The following is a 24683-nucleotide window of genomic DNA, read 5'->3' as shown; positions in this document are numbered from 1 at the left end:
GAGCCCTGAGGCTCACAGGGGCTGTGCAGGAAAAGCCAGTGTGCAGGGAGAGAAGATAGTGAAGTGCACAAAGAAGCAGAGGCGAAGCAGCAGGTAGCGGCCCCAGTCCCCAGCGTGGCCTTGGCTCTGCAGGCATCTCCACTCCCGACCCAGGCTGTGACAGTGGCTCCATGGCTCAGCCAGCCCCTTCTCAGAGACGGATGCCCTTTGCCTTAAAGTGCCACTTCTCCCCCCACCCACCCACCCCCGTTACAGTGAATTCACACAGCAGAAAATTAACCATTTTAAGCGAACCATTCAGTGCACCCAGCACATTCACAAAGTTGTGCAACCACCATTTCTATCTAGTCTCAGATAATCCAAAAGGGATTATCCCAGTGGGAAACACTGTACCCATGAAGCAGTATCGTCTCTTTTCCCCTCTCCCCAGCCCTGCAACCACCAATCTGCCCTCTGTTTCTGCGGCTCCACCTGCCTGGACATCCCATACAATGGAATCCCACAGTACATGACCTTTTGTGTTTCTCTTTCCTGGGGCATTCTACTTCTTGCAATGAGTGACCCCAGTGACAGGTGGGCTCTCACCTCGTTGTCCCCCTCCATCCCACTGCTCACGCTGAGGAGGCTCCGGGTGCTGGATCGGTTGCTTGCGCTGCCTATGGAGTACAAACAAAGTCAGCCAGACTGTGGATTCACTCAAGAGCAAGCAAAATGCAGACTCTGCTGCTTCCCATGATAGAAACAGTGCACAAGTGTGAACGTGGAATTCTTCAAAATGCCCCCATTTTATACCAATTTACTAGAATTCTGTTTTCTTTCAGCACAAAACAAAATGATTCACCTTCTTGTTACCTTTCTTGGACTTTATGGCTGCCATTTACTGAGGGCTGACGACAAACTAGATGCTTGTAATCATGACTGCCTAACTCAGATGGCACTCCTACTTGGTGTTCATGATCTGATTTCAGAGACAAGAAAGCAGAGAAGCTGCATTTCTCGCGTGTTCAGTGATTTGCCCATAATTGCTGCCGTGGTTTTCTGCTACTTAAGATTTACAGCGAATGTGTATGTGAGTCATATGTATATGCTCACCTATTAATGAGGGACCATTTGACCCAAAACAAAACACAAAAATTTGAAAGTGTAATTTATGTTTATGACAGGTACTATGACTTCATGCTCAAGGCTTTTGAAAAGTTGGGAATGTATCAACTATTATGATTGGAATAGTTCTAGCCAACAGAATTTTCTAGAATCGTTCTATTGTGTGCCATCTGATCTAGTAGCTAGCCTGAAATATGTTTACTTCAACTGAAGAACTAAAATTTAAATTCATTCACTTTGAATTAACTGAAACATAAATAACGACACATGGCTAGAGTTTGCTCTACCGGACAGTACAGCACTAGAACAAGTTCAAGCCCGAGGAGATCCAGCAGTGAAAAAGGAAGATAACAGTTAATCAGGAAGAAGGAAATTTCAGCTTCAACTGATCAATATTGCCACTTTCACGACTGACCCCAGCCACCGTCCTATGGTAAAAGCCATGGGCAGCACTGTTTTTATTGGCTTGGCTTTGCGATTTGCTACAAGATTAAAGAAGATTTGTACTGAATTTTAAACCCAATTCAAAATAAGGAATTACAAATGGCAATAAAGGAAATTAAAACAAACAAATCTGTTCATGCTAATGAATTTAGAGGCCATAGTCAGACAATCCCATCTCAAGGTCATAGCTGAATACAGTTGCATGAGTGACCCCAAATGCCCCACACTGAGGAGAAGATGAGGCACCCCCAAAGAGTCTGCCTAGGTTAAGAATCAGGCATAAACGAATGGTTATGTTTCCAGCCACTATGTTTTGGGGTGGTTTGAGCCACAGCAAACCTACTGATGGAAAAGGTGGCAGGAGCTGAGTACAGTCTACAGGACACAGAGTGGAATAAAACCCACAAATTGTCACTGGCAACATTTCCTAGCCAGATGAGCTAGCCGTCCCTGGGCAATGGGCCACGGTGCAAGATAAGAAGCCCAGTTTACACTTCCCACCCTGGTCCCACCCCAGGCTAACCCATACATATAAAATCTTCTAAAGGAAACTGAAATGAGTACTTTGCTCTTGCTTTATTAAACTTCCCTTCCCCAGCCCGAGAAGTACTGCTCGAACCCCAAGCAAGTCCATACCACTTCTCTCCTCCGGGAGCTCTCTGACACCTGCCCCTGTAACTGGGAAAATCGCTCCCATTTCTGAGCTTGTCTTTCTAAATCCCGCCCCCCCCCCAAGTGAGTTCTGGGCACACAATATCACCCCCGTTGTGTAAGGAGAGGTTTTCTCCTCTGTCGTGGCTTGACTTCCTGTGTGGTCGTGTGCTAAGCTTTGGGTTTCTTTCAGCAGGTAACCGTGGCAGGAAGGTTAGCCTGAATGAGAACACTGGGTTTGACTCTCACCTTTACCACTTACAGGCTGTGTGGCCATGAAAAAAAAACGCTTTCCTTCTCTGGATTACAAATACCCATTTATAAAATAAGGAGGGGAATGATGTCAGAGGCTCTTGATCTGAGTCCATGAGTAGACAAAATTGTGTGTGTGTGCGTGTGTTTACATAGGCCCATGCATCGTATTGGGAAGTGCATGGACCATAGGCCATATTACTAAAGGGATTTGTGAGGCAGATAAGATGAAGATCCCGGGCTAGATGGCCTTCCTGTTCTGCTGTCATGTCAGGGCTCCTGGCCAGACACTTAAGGAGACCTGAGTGCTGAAGTTCAGCTGTGTCTAGCAGATCGCTCTCCTTGATTGGCTAACACTAAAATGTGTGACAGAAGGGAAACTCCATCTATTTGGCTTGTGAAGCTGACATGGCCCTGAACATAAAACAAAGCCCAGCTCCCGACTGCATATCCGCATATATTGTCTGTTGCAATCCAACTTGTATTCAAGCTTTCAAGCCAAAAGGCAGACATTTGCTAATTGGACCCTCAACTTGAAATTCTCAAATTTGAGTCCACTACTTCCTCATGTTTTTGACTTTGTGCCCTTCCCTCTCCTTCTCCCTCCCCACAACTGAGGATGCACAGAGAGTAGGAGCTATGGGCTTTGGCCCTGGTTCCAGACCACCTAAGTTCAAATCCCAGCTACAGCACTAACTAGGTACTTAGCCATGTCCTTCCTCAGTAAATACGGCAAGAGCGCCGATCTCACAGAGCTAGCGTGAGACTTACATCACAGGATCTGTGGATGAGGCTTAGCATATAACCCATGCTCAGTAACAGGTAACTAGTAGGATTCCAGGTTTTTCTATTTATAAATGGAATACAGTAATAATCATCTTAACCATCAGGCCTCCAGGGATATTTGTTTGAAAGGTCTTCAGTCCCCTGACAAAAGGTAAACCTCAGCAGGCTAAATGACCCCCTTTCTTAACCAAACCCTAATCAGTCTCCAGTGGGGATCTTCTGGGCTCCTGAAAAAAACGTTTCCCAGGCCCAATGTGGAGTCCTGCTCTGCAGGGCCCGGCCCGCCTGCTCACTTGCGGTGCTGGAGGTGCTGTCTGTTTTCCAGTCTCCCCGTCTCAGCTCTGTCCTTGGGGGGAAGACGCTTTTCCTGGGGCCACTCTCATAGACTCCAAACTCCACTTTCCCAGGCAGGAGCTGTGAGTGCCGAATCGGGACTGTGATCTCCAGGTCTGCAATCAGAAGAAAAGGGTGTAAGTCTCAAGGTGCCAGTTCTGCCGCTTACCAAACTGCTCAGTTGCTTCCGCTCTACCTGCCTCCTTCACCTGGCCTAGAGGGGTAGGGAGAGGAGGGAAAGAAAAGGGAGAAGAGAAGGGGAGGGGGGGTGTGAAAGGAGGGGGGGAGAGGAGGGGGGAGGAGGGGGAAGGAGAGTTGATGGGAAGGCAGGGAGAGGACCCTGCCCAACTCAGCACGGGAATACCAAAGGGCAGAGACATGCTTTGGGGTCAGTTGTGTAAAGAATGCAACTGGGGAAAGGCCTGCAGCCGGCAATGCCATCCCCCAGCTGTGGACTTAGCCAGTCAGTCAGTCAGGCTCAGTCTCCCTTTTCCAAGGAGAAGGTTAAGAGCATTGATTTCAGTAACACGTCATCCTGTGCCTCGGGCAGAGTTCTAAGAGCTTCTGAATTTTCAGCTCTTTGACTCCTCCACACTCATGAAATAAAAGCGATTATTATCCTATCCAGCGGAGACTATCACCCAGAGAAGTGAAGTAGCGCATCCCTGTCACACAGCTGGCAAGTGGGCGGCTGGGATTTGAAGCCAGATTCCAAAGTTCAGCCTCTCCAGTAGGACTCACACTGCCTCTTAATCCCTTAACAAATGGCAGGCTTGGCGTGTGGGCCACAGCTAACAGCAGCAACCAGAGAGTTCATGAGAGGAAAGCCAGGGCTCCCCAAAAGATTTTGTGACTTGCACGGTTTTACGTTATTTTATTTCTTGAGTTGTTTTTTTTAATGATCAACCGTTTTAGGTCCCAGATTCACAAGGAGAGATTATTCCTTTGCAGAGCATTAAACTGGTCTCTTTACTGGTCTAGCCCCCCCTCTGACTAGTCTTTACCCCTTAGATTTTCATTCCTGGGTTTTATGAGCAGAAAACAACTCCTGCTGATAAGCCCAGGGGAGCCTGTCACAGGGCTCCCCTCAAGTTCCAGAGGTCTCCACTGTCAAAGCCTGGGCAGGGCCTCTCAGGAGGAGTGTGAGGTCAGTGTACTTTGGGGGATGTGGAGCCAATCTCCGTGGGGCCACTTCCTCCTCCACCTCTCCTTTATGGGTGCAGCAGGAAGTTCAGGAGGCAGGTGCCAGGGCAAATGGGCAAACAGGAACAGTCTGAAAGGGCAGTGCCAGGATAAGCTGATGTGTGCACAGGAAACATCAGCACAGGGAAGTTAAAAGGGACAATCACTGGGGTGTGTGCACAAGGGCCAGAAACTAGCTGGTGTACTGCGTGTGGCATGAGTGCTTGGTGTCTTAGAGCACAAGTAGCTGTCATACATATTCCCCCCTGGGCTTCAGTCCAGCTTTCTAGCAACATGCGTTTAGAGGGCAATTTACTTCAATGAGTCAAGTTTCTACCTTCAGCCAGTTCTTTGAGGAAGAAAAGAAAAAAATGCAGGAAAAAGTGCTAGGAATCAAAAGTTAGAAAAAAATCAAGTAGCGTCAGTCTAAGTGTCTACAACATCCTGATATCCTTTGAATGAAGGGGCAACATGGTAGGAGTGTTGTGGCATAACACTTCTCCCAAAGCAAGTCTACATGCCTTTTTATACTTCCTCTGACTTTCAGTGTTTCTTAATCCAGTGGAAAAGTCAGATATAGCCGTGGATGAAGAAAGTGAGGCACAAAGTGGTGAAAAGAATTGTCCTGGATTATAAAACGACTCAGTGACAGAGCAGGAACTCGAACCCAGGTTTCCTGGACTCAGCCTGCTCCTCTGGTCCTACCATAAGTGGGCCCAGAACAACCCAGAACACAAACATTATCTTCCCTGTGGGGTATTCAACTAGTCACAGGTCACCCCAGACCCCCACCACCCCAATCTATACCATCTATGCTCTGCAATGTCCCAAGAAGAGTAAAATAACTCCCTAGGGCTGAAGAAAGACTGCTACATTATTATAAACAGAAACTGAGCTTCTAATTATTCTTGGCATTCTAACTCAAAGTAAAGAAAAACAATCATTCTTTTTTCTTCCCTGAGACAAATGAGGTTTCCAACTGCATGGAGTCAGTCCTTGCGTGTAGAGTGTGCCCCAACACTGGAAGAGGCTCTTTAAGCAGAAGTCCGTTCATCACAACTCTCACTTCCCTATAGATCAACGTTACCCTGTGATGGCTGTTTCCAAATGTTTTCTGTGAAGGAGAATTCTTTCTCTAGTGAGAACAGAAGCTCAATGCAGAAAATCTGCAATGGCCCGGGGCAGACAAGAGGCCCCAAACCCTGCCTCAATCTTATCTACTCCCTATGGTATCTCCCAACTGCCCCTTGTCCCTCTTACCCTTCCTTCCCACAAACACAACTTAGCAAGCAGCTCAGTGTGAAAATGGCAGTTTAAGTTAGCATATAATCTAGTTTTATGGAGGTAACTAATATATCACATTTACTTAGCCACATATGATGCCCTCTCTTTGGCAGATGTTCTGCTGTCCTGAGACTCAGCATGGGAGCTTGGTCCACCTTCTGACTGCCTGAAGCTCTCTCTGGAGCCAGCAGGCTTCCACCAAAGAGGATGGTGCTGGTGCTCAAAGCCCCATCTCTCCCGCCCCTGTGGAGGGATAACTCTTCCAGGCTGTTATCTATTGACTCTGAGAACCCCCAGGGGGATGAAGCTCCAGTGGCCAGGGGTAAGTACCCTCTGCAAATCTCCTTTCCTTCCCTGGCCCTGTTTCCCATCCCTGCTTATTCCCTGGGGTCACCTTCCAGATCACATACTAGCTCTCACATCCCTGTCAGGGAAGAAAAAATTTAGAAGAGAATAGTGGTAGTGGCGGCTTGATATTGTACATGAACTTAATGCCACTGAATTGAACACTTCGACCCAATAGTAAATGTTATAACTGTTTTACCACAGTAAAGAACTAAAATGGAGGTATATTCTTGGGGTGATGGATAGAAGATTCACTTGCAATCCCTAATTTTCCCAGTGTCAAATTATATATAGCTGAATCTTTGGTTAGGACATCGAGCTCTTGATGTAAAAAGTAAAAATATCCAGTCTTTGCCCCCTAGCCCCCCAATTTCCAAGTCCAAGCATCTGCCCCCTTGAGGAATAGGAGGGGGCCAGACTAAAACATGGTCCTTTGGGAAAATGTGGACATTGACCACGAGTGTTTCGGCGACGGCTACTGGTGTGTAACACCTACCCAGGGCCCGGTGAGCCTTGGGAGAACTTGGTGTCATGTTTGAAAATCCATGGCTCCTGGTGAAGGCCTGGGTGGTGAGTCCCCACCCATCCTCCTCACCATGGGAGCCCTGTCTGAGAGGGCGTCAGCTGGTGTGGGGTGGTTTTCACATGTGTTTCCAGTGCCGGGCAATGTACTATATGTGGGTCTACCCTAACTTGCTCAATCCCCACAACAACCCCAAAGGGGTAGACAGCTTTATTTGTGTTACTCTGCAGCTCTGGGCTCAGATTCAGGCTGATGAAGCCTGTGCCCATGGACGCCAGCTGGTGAAAGGTGAGCCATGGGTAGGAGCTTGACTCCAGCCCTGCCAGCCCAGAGCCCACCCCTGCACCCTCTCCTCCTCACCATGCTTGTCTGTCTTGCTTCAAGATCTCCAGAGCCCACTGAGTACTCAGGTTGGGGGCAAGGGCATGATGCCCCCGGTAGGCTCGTCCTGAAGCCCAGGTTACCAGGTGCATGGGATGCCAGCACCACCGTGACTCTGGCGTTAAACACAGCATGTACCACCAAATCTTAGGTTTACTTGGTGCTGCTCTTATTTAAAAGCTTCAAGTGTTTCATTTAATTAAGGCATCCCTGTCGGGACTCAGGGGCTCTAGTTTTACAAAGTGCATCGCTTCAGCCCTTCTACCACCTCATGCCCTGCTGTCTGGCCCATAATACCCTGAGGATTTCTGCAGATCTTTAATCCAATTTTCTACCTTCTCTTCTCACTCCTCCACTCAGGCGGCACACACGTGTGAGCTTGCATAGCGGTAACATACATTTAAAATATAGACACCCAAGCAGAAGTCTTAGGATGACCTCTGACTTCCGCCACGGACAGAGCTGCCTTAACCCTTTTCTCCCAAACAAAGTCATCACGGTTCGCTTGGCTTTGTGGAGGGCTCCAGCAGGGAACGCCACAGCCGCACCCACAGAGGACTGACCCATGAGCTCCCTGACCCATGGTGAAGACTCGTGCTTAGGGCTCTCTGTCCTTGGCAGGGTGCCTGCAGAAGGAACGGATGACGTCACCGAGCATGCTGATGACATCAAGCGCTCCAGCAACAGGGTCATGACCTCCGCCACGTCACTGTGCTACCCGCTAGGGACTCAGCCGCGCACAAAGCTGACATGTTCTTTTCCTCATGTTGCTTACAGCAACAGGTGCGGGTGGAGGACTGGGGCATCCACGAGGACAGAAACGCAAGATGATTCCACCTGTGTGTGAGGGAATGGGAAAGAGGGCGCAGCGTGGGACTCGTGGGAGGCTGATTCTGGACATTACAGAGAAGGGCTCTCTGTGGAGGAGAACCTATCGCTCTGAAGGCTGAAAAAGAGACAGCCTATAAAGGAGAGGGGAGGGCAGCCGGAGGAGTTCTCTTGGAGGGTTAGAGCAACAGAAAGGATCCACTGAGGCCAGAGCATGGAGCGGGGCCGCAAGTGGAGGAGCCTGCATCTTGTCGGGCCCTGTAGGCTGCAGGCAGGAATGTGCTTTTACTCTGGCCAGGCCAAGAGCCCCTGGAAGCCTTCGAGTAAGGGAGAGACATGATCTGGTTTTTATTTTTAAAAGGTCAGTCGCTGCATTTTTGAGAATTAACTGTAGAGGGCTAAGAAAGGACATCTGGAGACAATTGGGGGGGCTCCTGCTTTGACCCAGGAAGAGATGATGGCTCCAGGCAGCTGCACCACGGTCAGCGATGATCAGATTTAAGATATGTTGGGGATCCCTGGGAATTGCACTGTGCAAATGACGGAATGAAGTTCCAGTGATCGGGAGCAGCAAAGGAGAAGTGGCGGAGGAATGGAACGGAGAGTAGCTCCAGAGGTGCTCAGAGGAGGAAGGTGCCCAGTGGCCTAAAACGGTCCAGCAGGCCTCGCTGGGAAAGGGCTGGCTGTCAGGGCTGGGTCTTGCCACCCAGTAGTTTAATGCAGATGGGAAGGAAGTTGCAACCTGAAGAGCAGGGCGTGAGCAACTTGGCTGGGTTCATGGGAGTCAGACTGTTGATGCGGTGGGAGACAGACTATGGAAGTCATGTACTTAGTTTTTAAGTAACAGGAGCCCATTTGGGATCCAAAAGCCTCTGAAAGGCTTTTACTATCAGTTTCTCTTGGAATAAGGTAGATCAAAGTAAATTATAGAGACCCACCACACCTGAGGCTCTCAGTGGAAAATACAGTGTGGGCAAATGCCCAATCCTTACCCAGGGTGGAGGTGCACATGGGTGGCATCTGGGGGATCAGAGGGGCAAGTGTGCACAAGGAATTCACAGCTCTGCTCTTGGACCCCCACAGCGCGGGCGGAAGCTCGGCCACCCCAAGCCCTGGGTTCTGAGCAGTGTGCTGTGGACACCCATGGACACAATTCCTGCGTGAGCTGGAAACAGACATTTTGTGAATGGAATTTTCTCTTTCCTATTCCAAAAACATATCTCTTTAAATACCAAGTTGGGGGGGGGGGCGTGTCACATGTCTGGGAAGAAAGCATTGCCATCCTATCTGAATGGGGTGGAGGAACACAGGGTTGAGTGCATTCATTCATCCATTCGCTTGTTCATTGTCACGTCTTATACACCAGGTATTAGAGACCCAGAAGAAGAAGACGAAGAAGAAGAAGAAGAAGAAAAAAAAACGGACGAAACTGTTGCCCAAAAGGATTTCCCAGTCCAGTGAGGGGTCCAGATCTGTAAACAGGGTTGCAAATGCAGGACAAACAATTTGCCCACCCAGGCTGGGCAGAAAGGAGTGCTGAGAATAGTTCATGGCAAAGTGCCCCAGCACCCCAGGGAGCCACGTACCTGCCTGCTTTCCCGACTTTTGCTTCTCTTTCTGTCTTCGGGTGATGCTATCTCTTAGCCGTTTAAGATTTTCCTGGAAAAAAATTTAGTTTATTTTTAAAGTATACACTAGAATTACACCCTCTGGGCGTTTGGGTTTCCTTCTAATTTTAAGCTGTTTGCAAAATATGTCACATTGCAATAACATCTCCAACATGCAAATGAGGCTGAATGTATTCATAACAGACCCCCAGAGAAATCCAAGTACTCTAAGAAGTTGTGTCTGAAGAAAAGACACCTTGTCCTCCAGAGTGTCTCCCTCCCCCTTGCTTCTCAGCTCCATCCCAGCATGTAATGGCCCCGTTGCTCCTTGCATGCCATTAGCCACGCCAGTCTTTTACCTGTGCACCAGCTCTCCACACACATTGCTACTTCTATGATTGTGTTCTCACACTGCTTCCCTGATCTTGACGGCATCAATTCCTCGCTGTGAATCTGCTCCAAGCTTGAGCCAAAGCTCAACTTCTCCCTAAAGCTTTGCCAGACTTCTCTAGATGTCCTTAATGGCCCATGCCAGCTGGCACTGGCTAATGGCTAATGCTGCCCCCCACACAAGCACTTCTGTGTGTGTGTATGAAGGGGGAGAGGGTCTGCAGAAAGACTGACTTCTTGAAGCACAAGAGACCAGTCTTGTGCTTTTGTGAGACCCTACAACTTGGTCTATTGTAGTCACTCAATAAATGTTAGATAGAGGTGTGCAGGCCGGATTTGTCGCCATTTTAGTCAAAACAATCACCACCTCAAGGTTAGATATTCTAGGGAAAATGTGCATTCTAGGGAAAATGCCTCAGGTACCAATGTCCAGACCATCTGCAAGAGCAGACGTTTCCATGAGAGAGTCAGAAGAGGCCAGACTGGAAAAGTCACTCTGATTGTGGGCACGGGAGTTGGCAGGAAGGAATAAAACCTGCCGCTTGTCAGGGTCACAGTGCCCAGCAGGACAGCAGCCTCCCCAGATCTCCTGCCTGAGAGACCCCGGTTCATACCACAGCCTGCTTCTGGTCCTGCTCCTTCTTTAGGCACCCAGGGCGGCCACTGGCCAGCAGAGGCCCTGCGGAGGAGCACAGTGGAGGCAGGGGTGGTAGGGAAGGAGCGCAGGCTCTGGAGGCTGAGGCACCTCTGAACTCTGACTCCACCGCTCCACCTCTCGGGCCTTGATAGAATGAGAGACTTGACACTTATTTCACAGGTGAGCCAAGAGCTGCCAAGAAACCTGGTGTATTTGAGGCCCAGCACAAGGCCAGCAGACTTGTCAGAGCCGCAGAAATGCTGCTTTAAGACTCACTTCCCAGCTGTCACTGTAGACAGCCATGTCTCTACTGCAAGGAGACGGCTCCATCACGGATGGGGCTGTGCCCCTGGCCAGTCCTGGCTCACCTGGGAAAGCCTTCCACGGACATGTCTTCACCTCTTTAATCGGAAGGAATGGCACTAGGGATGTGCCTCCTAAAAGCAAGCCTGAATTGTTTTTAGCCTTTAAGCTACATATGGAGCACAGCAGTATAGAATAACACATTCTCATATAGGTAGGAGTCTCTTCTGACACCTCATGGCCCCCTTCCCTGCCTCTGCCTGGAAGGTAAGTGACAGGATGGGCTCAGGGCAGCCCTGTCCAGGTCTGTGTCTTGGCCTCTGCTACCTGCCTATAGAAATAGAGTTTGTGTGAGTGTGTGTTTACGTGGCTGGTTATATCTGCAGCTTGCTTGGCTCATTTAATCCTACATCTGGGGAGTTGTCCAAATTCCCTTTGGGTTCTAAAGTGTGATAGTTCTGTGGGAGTGTTGGCGTTAGAGCAGAGAAAGAATTAAAGGAATTCTGGAAAGAAAAAGAGCTGGATGGGGAAAGCACAGGGTTGCAAGCAGAGGGACAGGCAGCCCTAGATTTCAGGTTTCCTGCCACGTCTTTTACTCCTGGTGTCTAGCCGGGGGACAAGCAGAAAAGCCGTCCAGTTCCCAACCAGGGAGACATGTGGTTCCAGACCACATTTGACTGACACCCACGCTAACCCACACTGATGCTCAAACGCACATGCCAAGGCCGAGCTACAGCCACACGCAAGAGGGCCGCGGTCCAGGCCTCCGCCACAGGCCAGGGGAGCAGATGTGAACAAGGTCCTTCTGCAACTAGTTACCTGCTGGAAGCGAAAAGACTCAGACCGCTTCTTCTGGTTGAGCTGCCACTCTTTGAAGTGGAGCACGGCCTCATCCACGTTGACGATGCCCAGTTTCACTTGCTCCTGGAGGGTAATGAGCTGCCGCTGACCTGGTGTTTTCATCCCCGCAAAAGGGTCATAGATGCTCGACTGGGGCCGATCCCTCCACGGTCTGACAGGAGGCTCTGGAAAGGATGGCAAAACTCAGTTTGGCAGCAACCCCGCTGAGTGAGGCTAATGAGGCAGCTCACAGGCTAAGGAACACTCACATGTGGAATGAGGCAGAGGAGGTATGGCAGGGAGTCGGGGAGAAGGAAGCAGCTAATTATTTCGAAGCCTGTTACTCTAAAATAGACAAGTCCATGACATTTTGGAGAGAGATGAAAGCCACTGATGAGTCAGACAGGTCCCCCCGGTCTGAATTAGCGAGAAGCCTTTAGACCAGCACTTCTCAAGGTGGGCACTGCTCACACTGTGAAGCAGGTGATTCTTTGTTGCAGGGCTGTCCCGTGCATTGCAGGGTATTTAGCCTCTTCCTCACTTCTACTCACTAGATGCCAATGACAATCCCTTTGCCAGTTAAGACAACCAAAGGTGTCCCAGGTATTGCCAAATAAAGGGAGGGAGCAAAATCACCCTACCCCCAGTTGAGAACCACTGCTTTAGACTAAAATCTCGTCCCAGAAGAGCCAACACAAGAAGCGTCTAGCACATCTGCTCCTAGCACCACTCCTAGCCCTCCCCACCCTCCTAGCCTCTGAGTAGCACGGGTCACAGTGACTGTGGACCGATGGACATGAGGGGCTCAAAGAGATCGTTACACCGGTGGAATCATCACTCAAGTACAAAGTCACCAGGTAAAAATTAGATGCTGGGTAGCAACAGGATCTCCTTTGTTGTTCCCGTGCCAGCTTCTCCTTGATGTTGCCAGTTCGTAGTATTTTGCTTTGGAGATTCTAGGGCTACAGGAATCCCCTTCCATCCCTGCTGTGACTCCACTAAGTTCTGCGGTGAACAACCTACTTGCAGAGGTGATGGAGACATTGTTGCAGGTGAGGACACCTGCCCAATTCATGTAGGGTTACATTTGAGTCTACATTTTCCTAGCAGGACTCCACATGGACATTGTGATTCAGGAAGAAAGGAAGGCAAAGGAGAGGTCTTCACCAGTGGGGACTGAAAAAGCCTAAGAAGTTTGACCAACAGTTCATTCATCTGTCTACACACACTCATACACTTATCTCCCAGCTCTGCCCTCTTCAGGATAATGGAGAGAAAATAAAATGTACCAATCAGTTCCAGTCTCCTACAAAAAAAGTTTGGCAAGGGCTTCAATTGCTTGGCTGGCATCATGGCTGTTTTTTAAAAGAGTCATTGGTGCGGGCCCTCCCTGGTGGCAGAGTGGGTTAAAGCACAGCACTAAGAAGCTAAAGCCACTTCAGCATGAGGTCGATCCCTGCCCTGGAAGTGACCCACATGGTGCAGCAGACCTCTCCTGACCCGCCCGCTGCTCCCCTCAGCAGTGTACTTCGTCAGTCGTCCTGTTCTGCTCCCCACTCTGTCTCTGGTGAATCCTCTCACTGCCCGTATACCTCTGGCTTTTATCCCAGTTCTGTATGCATAAATAAATAAATCTTTAGAAAAAAAAGTCATTGGTGGGCTAAGACTGGGTGCCTCTGGCTCTGGTTAACACAAGAATATAGAGCATTTATCTCCTCAAACTTCCTTTAAAAGTCTTCAAAAGAAAGAAAATATGACACATCCAAGCTATTACCCAATGATAAGCCCATTTGTCTCATCAACAACAGTTGAGTTGGAGCATAGTACAACTGGGATACGTAGGCTCAGTGAAGAGCATGCTAGGTTTGTGTCACTAGGTGAAGGCTGGATGCTGGCCTGCCCATTTCATCCTTGGGCACCAGATTCCACTTCCACATTGTTATTGTACTTCTGTGAGCCATTCCAGGGACATTCCATACTTCTGTGAGTGCTCCAGGGACACTCCGATTACCTCGCCTGAGTTCTCTGTAACGTCCAGGGCACCCTGGTCTCTCTTCTCCCTTTACCAGCAGTGCAGGGCCCCCAGAAAGCTCCTCCTGAGGTATCTCTAAGACTGCTCTGCTTTTCACTGCTAGCAGGTGGTTGTTATATTTGAAAAGCACTGACACATAAACACTTCTGCCACAAGGAGGCTCAGGTCATATCAAAAGGAACAGAGGGCAACATCTGGCTTACCTTTCTTGAAGCTCTCTGAGGAAACATAGATATTCCCAGGTCGTTCTTGACTTTTTTCTGCAAAAACTATGAAGTAAAGAAAATTCTAGGTAAGATCCAAACCAGATAACTTTCTAAAGGACTTTATACTATTTCATACACTAAAAAGATCACAAAAATCTTACACGAAATATAATAATAATGGATCACCCTTTCAACTACCACATGCAGTTCTCTAAGTCAAAACTCTAGTGGGGAGCAACTAACGAATGGAAGCTGTAGGATTATGACCTAAAGACAAACCAACAAAGTCTCAGAGCCAGGAAGACAAGCAACGGAGCAAGGATGCAGGCCAGACCTCGGTGCTAACTGTGGTGTGCTGAAGCTTAGGAAAAGGAGGTGCCACAAATATCACACAAGTGTCATAAGACAGAACCCCGGGCCAGGAACAGGTAGGTTGTGTGCCTGGCTCTGAAGAAACCCTGAGCTCACTCACGAGTGCCAGAACTAGAAGGTTACCAGGGCACACTGGGTGTACTCAGCACTCACAGCATGGAGATAATGGCCCCCTGGCTTTGCCCAGACTCTCGGGAATCAAATCCTGGCCCCACACTTATCGGTCATGGGAGCTTCCACCAGAAGCTTGATTTTTCTTTGCCTCACTGTTTTTATCTATAGAATGATAATGATAATGATAATTCTTCATTGGATTGTTGTGGGACTTAAATGAATTAATGCATGGAGAGTGCTCAGAACAGTGGCTGGTACCCAACAGCACTCCAAGTTAGCTCTCATGGTCAGTGTCCTGGCTAAACCTTGAGAAGGATGCTTATATGAGGGCAAGACCTTGGCATGCTAGTTAACACAAGTGATATCTGCACAGTGCTTTATAGTTTATAAAGTACTTCCCCATGTCTTATTCATCTGACCTTCATAAAGCCACGCAGAGCATTATGATGTATTACGACGTTACACATACACCAGTGTAGACATTGATTGTGATACTCATTTTATAGATGAGGAAACTAAAGCTAAGAAGGGTGAAATGCTCACCCAATATCTTATACTGTACAGCTGGAAAATGCAAAAGCTGGGCGATTAAGTCAAGTGTTCTAACCTCCAGCCCACTACCCCTTTGTCAGTTCCTGCCCCTCTCCTTCCCTTCATTTCTCTATTTTCCTGGCAAGTCTAACTGCACCCCTGTTCCAACAGCTCTCCACACCCAGCCCAACCCCCCTGGTGGCACAGTGGGTTAAAGCACAGCACTAAGAAGCTAAAGCCACTTCAGCATGAGGTTGATCCCCTCCCTGGAGGTGACCCACATGGCACTACAGACCTCTCCTGACCTGCCTGCTGCTCCCCTCAGCAGTGTACTTCATCAGTTGGCCTGTTCTGCTCCCCAATTCTGTCTCTGGTGAATCCTCTCACTACCCCTACACCTCTGGCTTTTTTTTTTTTTTAAAGATTCATTTATTTGTGCATACAGAACTGGGGTACAGGCCAGAGGCTCAGGGGCGGAGAGAGGCTTCACCAGAGACAGAGTGGGGAACAGAACAGGCAGATCATCGAAGTACACTGCTGAGGGGAGCAGCGGGCAGGCCAGGAGAGGTCTGCCACACCATGTGGTCGCCTCCGGGGTAGGCGGGAATCGAACTCATGCGGAAGCGGCTTTAGAGTCTCAGTGCTGTGCTTTAACCCACTGCGCCACCAGGGAGGGCCACCTCTGGCTTTTATCACAGTTCTGTATGCATAAATAAGTAAATCTTAAAAAGAAATGGGGCAATAATGGTCTTGACCCTATAGGTTATGGTAGTAATTAAACGACAAGTTCTAGGTAGAACACTTTTGATAGATTTCAGTATATGTTAGGTATAAAAAACTAAGCAGCAGCAGAAAAAAGAAGTTCAGAAGACAAAAATTTACTAGGGTTCTTACCATAAAAAGAAAATCTTATTCACCTCTGTCTTTGGAACTGTACGTGAAGGCTTCTAGGAAAGCCAGAACTGAGTTTGCTCATAACCTCTAGTCTAGCTCCAGAATCTTCCCAGAGCTCTGACCTGGTCTTCTGACTTGGAGGCCATTCAGTGGGCAGAGTGTCTGAGCAACTGGTCTGTAGCTACAGTATCCAGAAGCTCCAACTCAGAAGCTCTGACGACTCGAGTGGGCAATTCCCTGCCATACTTACCTTTAGAAATATATGGTTCATTATCAGGTAGCTGGAGAGCCCCAGGAGGACTGGTCTCTGGCCTGGGCACTGGGACAGGAGGCCTGGTGGCCAGGTCCACAGGAAAGGCCTCAGCCTCATCCACTGTATGGTAAGAGTCCTTTTCTTGCCTAACATGGGGTGGTTCTCTCTCCAAACTGGCCATTTCCATGCTGTTACCTAGAAACACAAAGAAAGGTAACTGAAAGCAGAGGCTGACGTACTTGCATTTACGGGAACAGGGAACAAGAGAGTGACTGTGTATATATAGAACTGCTCTTAGGTAAGGGTTCTCCCCACATCATCTCCATGTGGTCTGCTCGGAACCCAATTGAGAAAACCACTGATGTCACCTTCATTTGCTCCCCATCCATGGGGCAGGAGAAACTGAGCCCAGCCTTCAAGTCAGTTTTACTGCTGGGATTCAGTTAGTCACCCCACTAGAACTAAGGAAAAAAGCCCTGCACCCAGAGCCGAAAAGCACTGGAAATCACCCCCGGTGTTGAGGGTCCTCACATTAAAGCTTCCAGAATGCCCATTCTAGTATCAAAAATTACTTCAGCAAATCCTTCCTGAGACTTCCTCTGTGCCTCTCTCTATGCAACAAGTTCCAAAGCGCTCCACTACCATCAGCTCCTTTCACAGTTGAACCACTAACTACTAGCTGGTGTCTATAGTTGTTATTCTCATGTTGCAAATGAAAAAACTGGGGCTTTGGGAGATGTAGACAACTTGCCCAAAACTTGCTTGTGGCCCAGGTAAGCTGGCTCCAGGGCTGGTGCTCTGAGCTCCTCCCACATTTTTCCAATCTGGGCAGGGGCAGGCCCTTAGACACCCTCAGGGCTGCTGCATTCCAGGTAAGGAACAGCCTTCCCTTCCCACAATGGGAGCGCTCTCATGGCTTCAGTGACAAGTGGGAGAGTCAACACGGGTAGAGGACGGGCAGGCGTTACTTCTGCTCCCCTTAGTGACATGTTCTCCATGTAGGCACACTCTGCCCACCATGGGAAGCCCTGGGTCAGAAGTACCAATTTTATGGGCGGGCTCTGTGCCAGGGAGCCCCTTGCTCCCCCTTTCTCCCATCAGCCGTGACAGCACCCACTCGCTTGGCTTCCACTTGCCAACAAGAGAAGTGTTCAGAAAGATGTCCTACTTCGAGGCTCTCAGGGGCCAACAAATACTAGGAAGGCAAAAAATGGAAATTATAAAAAATGAAAATTGTTTAAGATCATCTCAAAGGAACTCAAATCTGTGCAGGTGGATTCCCTTCTTCCTCTGACAGCACCAACATGGAGGCTGTTTCTGAGCTGTTCCTGTCTTGGTCTGATCGTGCTATTTACAATAACAGAAGCTCATCCCCGCTGAAACTCCTTCACCAGCTTCCCTGTTGCTCACACAGCTGAAGGCCACATGAGCGGAGGTGAAGGGACAGATCCGGCAGCCTGGCCCCAGGTCCTGCCTCATCACCACACTCCTCTTCCCACCTATCAGAGGCTCCAGATCTATGGTTTCAAAAGAACTTTTTAGAGGCACACAGGTCCCTAAAGATGCCTCTGTCAGGCTCTCAGGGGCCAATACTAGGAAGGCAAAAAACGACCACATCAAACATAAAGGATTGCTGAACAGGGACTTTCCAGTTTATCTGTGTTGCAGCTGAGCCTCCATTTAGTTCTCTTTTCCTCTTTTGGCTTCCCTGTTCATAGCTGCAAATTACCTTCTAGAAACTTGCGGATCATAGAGTCCTTTGTAGTCCGGGAGATACTGTCTCTAGGGCTTGGGTTAGATGTCTGAAGCATTTCAACATCTAGAAGGAAAGAAGCTAAGGGTTTATATTGGTTCTTTGACACAGGCAAGGAGGTTTTACAGATGGATATACAAGCCTGGAAAATCAGGAGGTTAGAGAATTCATCAGTCCATCCATCCACCCACCCATCCTTCCATCTATCCATCTACACATCCATCTACTCCATAAGGACACCTAGTAGCATATAGAAGGGTATAAAGGAACCTAAAATTCACAACACTCAGGCTCTCTCCTGGATCACAGACTTAACAGATACAGATAAGCTCATGTGCATTTTAAAGAATGGGCTCAAATTTTTTTTTTTTAAAGATTTATTTATTTGTGCATACAGAACTGGGGTACAGGCCAGAGGCTCAAGGGTGGTGAGAGGCTTCACCAGAGACAGAGTGGGGAGCAAAACAGGCAGATCGACGAAGTACACTGCTGAGGGGAGCAGCGGGCGGGTCAGGAGAGGTCTGCCACGCCATGTGGTCACCTCCGGGACAGGCGGGAATCGAACTCATGCGGAAGCGGCTTTAGATTCTCAGTGCTGTGCTTTAAACCGCTGCACCACCAGGGAGGGCCAGAATGGGCTCAATTTTTAAATATTTAACCATAGCATTATTTACAACAGCAAAAAAAAAAAAAAAAAAAAAGAATGTATTGGGGCCACTTAAAAAAAATGTATTGGGGCCACTTATATAAACATCATACCATCTCAGAAACAGAAAAACAATATTAAGGCCATCCTTATGATTGGCTTTTAAAAAAAAATTTATTTATTTATGCATACATAACTGGGGTATAGGCCAGAGGTGCAGGAGTGGTGAGAGGATCCACCAGAGACAGAGCAGGGAGCAGAACAGGCAGATCAACGAAGTACACTGCTGAGGGGAGTAGCGGGAGGATCAAGAGAGGTCTGCTGCACCATGTGGTCACCTCTGGGTCAGGGGATCGAACTCAAGCTGCAGTGGCTGCAAATAGCTTCATACTGCTGTGCTTTAACCAGTTGTACCTCCAGGGAGGGCCATGGTTGGCCTTTTTATATGAAGGAGGCATTGGCCTTTGGCTCTTATTATTAAAATGTGGACAAATGGTAGCAGCCTGGCCAGACCTGGCATGCGAATTTAATAAGGATGTGGACTTGAGCTCCTCGCACTATGCCCTGATCTAAAGTGCTGGAGTTTATGTGGGTTAGAGAAACAACTTTAAAAAGAAAGAAGAACGAACACCAGCAATGACACATCAATGCTATGATCCCGTAAAACAAGGTACCATGTTTCCATGGCATTCTAGCCAAAAATTCATACCCTCAGCCCACACACATAAAACACCAGATGAACCCAGACAAAAGAGCGGATCAGTGCTCTTCCAAAGTCTTAAGACAGACTGTGGGACTCTTACAAATTGCAAGGGATCCACAGTGGGATCTAATCTAAGATCAGCAGTTAGGGTCCTCCCTGGAAGGGGAAAAGTGCATAAGGGGCATGACTAGTGAACATCGAAACAGGTCTGTAAGTTAGTTAGTGGTACTGCACCAGGGGAAATTACCTGGCTATGGTAACTCTACTGTGGTTACATAAAACATCAATATTAGGGAAAGTTAAGTGAAAGGATATACAAACACTAGCATTTGCCCAAATCCTCTGTAAGTCTAAAAAACTTCAAATTAGATTTAAAAATAAAAGGAGGGGTAGGAAGGGATGAAGGGGAGAAGGATGGGAGATGAGAAAAGGAGAGGAAGAAGCTAAAGAAGCATAAAACATGGGAATCCCATGCTCACCTTTCCTACTCTCCGCCGAGACCAGATCACCTCCCAGTGACACTAGCGAGGTATGCACATGTGGCTAAGTGAGCCCCCATGACTAAGTGAGCCCCGTGGCAAGTGGACCTTTCCAGGTGGTTAAAAGCATGGTTTTGGAAGTCGACCAACTAGGTTCTAATAAATATGAGCCCTGGAACCTGAGCAAAGTTACTCAGCCCCCAGGAGCGGGCTGGGGAGAGGCCAGACACCAGGATCGGATCTGAGCTCCTTCCATGCTAGCTGCAGGACTGCAAAACCCACCAGCCCAACACCAAGTTGGCCTTTTGATTCCACTGGCCATTTAGACCAACAGGGTGACTCCCAAGGCCATACTGTCAGCGGGCCACTCAGAGGAATGCAGGACACAGGCCCCAGGGGAGCTTCAAGCAGCATTCCTTGTCAAGCAGCCCTGCACAGCCCAGGGGCTCGCGGTGCCGAGACCCAACCCACGCCAGGCAGACTGGGAAGCCACCCCTGTGCCAATTCTGGACTCCCGCAGAGGCAGCATCTGTCTGAGCAGCATCTCTCTGAAGTACAGCTTCCAGGGACCCGCAAGAGGAAAACCAGAGTCATAGGGCTAGCGTATGGTGTCCATTTCTGGTATAGTTCCCATACAGCCATCCCAATTCCAGATGCAATTTAGCAACCGATAAGGGTCATTTTTAATCATAGGTGATGTTTCCTAGAAACACAGTTGACATTTGGCTCTTATCAGGTTACCACGGAAACAGAGCTAGGAAGTCAACCACAGGTCAAATTCTCCTGCAGAAAGGGAAATGATAGCTGTCATATTTACTCATGGTCCATGATTATCATAGATGAAGTTGTGTAAGTTCTCTCAATTGCTCCTTTCTTCTCCATAAATGGTGAAAACAATAGTATGTATCACATACGTTTGTCCTGAGTGTGAAAATGAGTAGCTTGCACGATGGCTAGCACAGGGAAGTGCTAAGTGGAAGCCAGCTATTATGAGAGCAGCACAACTACTGTGCTCAATATTCCCCACAATATTAAATGCTCTACCTTGGCTAATGTCCTAAGAAGACAACAATTCAGACCAGACTCAATATACACTTTTTAACAGAAAATTTGTTTGAGTCCAAGTCTTCTGCTTTCAGAGTAATCAATGTTAATGCTTCTGCATTCATTCTAGCATCTAAATCTCTACACATTTTCACATGGGTATTAATTTCCTAGTAAATAATAATACCCAATCAATATTTTTATATTGGGTAGAATTACATGGATTGCCGGGCATGTTCTTGACCCTGCTCCTGAACACCAAGCCCTGGCTGGTCAGAGCTGCGGGTTTCTTTCTCCCTTTGCCACAGCTCTGCCATGACAGAGCAGACCTGACCTGGAGGCCACCCGCACCTAGCTGTGCTTGCCTGAGGTCCATCAGACTTCATGAGTGCGGCTCAGCACTGAACTCCTACAGTATTTCCACCCCCCGTCCCACCCCACGCAGCTGGGTCTCAGGTAGAAGCTGGCCTTAAGGAAAAGCCTGGGGACCTGAGTCATGGCTGGAAAGAATACGACGGTAGCAAAGGTGTAGGCTGAAAGGAGAGGGTGGTCTGCAGAGCCAGACAGCCTGGGAGTCAGTGGTCAAGATCCTTACTGGAGTGGAGCAAATGGTCTGCCTGCTGTAGCTAAGCAGAAGCTGGAGAAAGGGAGCGGCTGACTCCAGGTGAGCAACAGAGGCCCAGAATACACAGTGCTAACACCACAGTCAGAAACGTGGACTTTGGTATCCTGGAGACCTGACTCTAGGCCTGGCTCGGACTCTTACTAGTTCTGTGTCCTTGGCAAGTAACTTGGTATCACTAAGCTTCTATATTTGTACCTTGTAAAGAGGAAATAAACAATAGTACAAACCTCACCAATCGAGAGATTGCTAAAAAAAGGTTGAGCAACAGTGCCAGGCATCAAGTATTAGTGGTTATCATTATCATCACATGGAGGCAACCTTGATGGTGTGTTCCTTTTCTGTTGCAATTCTAACAAATCACCGCACACTTAAATTGACTTAAAGCAACACAAATTTATTATCTTACAGTTTTGTAGTTCACAAGTCTGAAATGGGTCTCCCTGGGCTAAAACCAAATTTTGGGCAGGCTTGCATGCTTTTCTGGAAGCTCTAAGAGAGTGTCTGTCTCCTTGCCCTCTCCAGCTTCTTGCAGCCTTCTACATTCTCAGCACTAGGGCTTCATCTACCTTCAAAGTGAACAATGTCAGGCAGAAAGCTTAGCCATACCCTCTCAGGTCTGTCTTCTGAGTTCTTCCATCCTGAAGGACCCTTGTGATTATATTGGCCCACTGTGATGAGCCAGGATATGCCCTCTTATCTTAAGGTCAGCTGATTAGCAAACTTTATTCCATCTGCAACTTCAATTTCCCTTTGGTACATAACCTAGCATATTCATGGGTCTGGAGTCATTATTCTACCTACCACAGGTGAAGTCAAATACCAGCACATCAACCTGCTGTGACTTTCCACCCCATCCTGGGCTGGCAAGGGGAGGAGGACACAGGGCTGAGAGCCCTCTCTGGCCAGCACATGTCCACAGTCTCAGCAGTGCCGGCCTGAGACACACTGGCCTCCACTGAGTCTCTGGATAGACACTGCTTTAAATAAAGTCACCTAAAAGTGATTTTCATGTATATAGTAAATAACATGGTTATTTTTATATTTAATTGAGTATAAATATCTTTGAATTAGACCAGGAAAAGGAAGTACATCATTGTCCTCCATGTCCCTACCCTGCACTCAGGCAAACAACACGAAGCCACGGCCTTTCTGGCCTCAGAACCCTCCACCCAGCAGCTCTGGCTCTCGGTACCAGCCAACTGGTAATATTGGCACATTGTTTGAAGTTATTTGTAAGTCCTATTTCTTACTCTTTGTAATAATAAAGACATTCTTAGTTGTTTAGGGTTACGTAGAGGGTCTCAAACTCTATATATGCGAACATGACGGGTCCATTAACCCAGGCATCCAGTGAGAAATGCATGAGGGGGTGAAATACATAGAAACCACCATAGTGAGAGTTCTGTTTCCAGGCAAAGGATATTTTGTAAAAAAAAAAAAAAAAAAGCAGAAGAGCATATCTCTGCATTCCTAGATGCTCAGGATTTGTGCTTCAAGAATCTCAGCATTTAACCTTCACCATTCGTCAGTTAAAAATAAACTGAAATACGCTAAAACCTGCTGGTCTGGGTAGAAAGTGCAAAGTTCTTTCATTTCTGTAAAAAGAAAACAACATCAATAATAAGGAGATTTCGGAGCTGAGCCCATGGCAGTTACACTGATTCAAGAAGGCGTCAGCCAGGAAAAAGCCCATTTCTGGGAGGAAAGTGGCGTCAGCAAATGAAAGAAAGTTGGGCAGGCACTCATTTAAGAACCGAGTCAAAAGCAATAACGAATTTTCACAGAAGCCCATGTGGTGTTCCTCCTGGGACATAAATCTCCTTCGCTTTGCTATAGAGGAAACTCCATCCAGATTACATGTGTTAACTTGATAGAAGGCTAACCTGAGATGTAGACCTTAAATTGTCAGATGCTCAAAGTCTTCTGGAAAGGCTCTCAAAGCCTGAAAGGAGGCCAAAAGAGCCCCTTCCCCCCCCACCCCCACCCTCACCCCAAACAAGTACATTTTGAGGCAAAACAGAAAGCAAAAATAATTAGTCTCAGAGCTAGGAGCAGCGTGGTCAGAAGCAAAGGCAGCCAGAAACCTGTTGGGTTTGGTTTGCACTTGGGAGATGCAAGCGCTTTGATTGACCATGTCGATTACACAGTGCAACCCTCCATATCCTAGTGGAAAAGTGGGGGAAAGAGAGAGTATGAGAAGAGGAGACAGGAGAGACAGCATCACACACAGGCACAGAGGAGGAGGGAGGGGGAGGAAGGTTCCAAGAGGGGATGGGGAGAAACAGACACAGACAACTAGAGACAGAACAAAGCATTAGAAAGAAACAAAGAGACAGGCAAAGGGGAACAGCAGTTTGAAATCAGAGATGCTAAGGAATGAAGACTGACAAAGGCAAAGAAAAAGAATGCCCTAAGAATGAAAGAATTAAAAAAAAACAACAAACATAAGTTTTGTGGTTTTCTTAAGCATACACGGGCTGCTACACAAGTTACCTTTGGAGGTGGGATTTTATCTCATTAACTTTAAACCTTTCAAGACTACATAACTTCACCCCCCTTCCCCCTCTAAGCCCCCCCCCCAACACACACAGCTATTATGTGTCTGGATGAGTCAAAAGCAACTTAAGTCAGGAAGACCCAAGTCTCCTCTCCCACACCAGCCTCCCTTTCCCCTGCTAAAAGTGTCTCTTGATTCTACTCAGTCTCCCCAAGATGGACAGTATGAAGCTGAGAGGCTCAGCAGCCACAGGTAGAGCTCCTGAGAGAAAGAAAGGGTGCAGGTAGCTCCAGTAGCTTAACAGTTTTGCTTACACATGGTCCTGAAGCTGAGCACAGACCCTATAGGACTGGGAAATGAGGACCTTAACTGTGCCCACAAGTGCCCTCCGCTCAGAGGAGACCCAGCTGAGAGACTGCCTGAAATCAGAGCTCCTGGGAAAGAAAACACTGTTGGAGATGATAATGGGGCACTAGACACCGATAACCACGGAGGTTGCTAAGGGAAGACAGCAAGTCGGCAGCTCCATCAGCTCTCTGCTAAGCTTAAACTTGAGCCATGGAAGGGGGCAATGGCAAAAAGTCTGCAAAAGGTCAAGGCAGGAGCCACATGAAGCAGACTCCTGAGAGTTTACAATTTCCAGA

General features: G+C 48.0%; 1 protein-coding gene across 1 annotated transcript in view; it reads right to left on the bottom strand.

Moving 5' to 3' along the window:
* The window catches only part of PIK3AP1 (phosphoinositide-3-kinase adaptor protein 1), a 93064-nt gene that overhangs the window by 7905 nt on the left and 60476 nt on the right, over nucleotides 1-24683 (bottom strand). The window contains exons 9-15 of the mRNA XM_004680584.2: nucleotides 18022-18111; nucleotides 16290-16487; nucleotides 14126-14191; nucleotides 11870-12075; nucleotides 9700-9772; nucleotides 3531-3686; nucleotides 586-656 (exon numbers count right to left, since the gene is read on the bottom strand). Of these exons, the coding sequence (XP_004680641.1) occupies nucleotides 586-656; nucleotides 3531-3686; nucleotides 9700-9772; nucleotides 11870-12075; nucleotides 14126-14191; nucleotides 16290-16487; nucleotides 18022-18111 (860 nt within the window). The remainder of the gene's footprint in view (nucleotides 1-585; nucleotides 657-3530; nucleotides 3687-9699; nucleotides 9773-11869; nucleotides 12076-14125; nucleotides 14192-16289; nucleotides 16488-18021; nucleotides 18112-24683) is intronic.

The sequence above is a fragment of the Condylura cristata genome, unplaced genomic scaffold (assembly GCF_000260355.1).
Source record: "Condylura cristata isolate star-nosed mole 26May11 unplaced genomic scaffold, ConCri1.0 scaffold00011, whole genome shotgun sequence".
Lineage (NCBI taxonomy): Eukaryota > Metazoa > Chordata > Mammalia > Eulipotyphla > Talpidae > Condylura > Condylura cristata.
The sequence above is the reverse complement of the archived record's forward strand: the minus strand, read 5'-3'. Positions and strand labels throughout refer to the sequence as shown.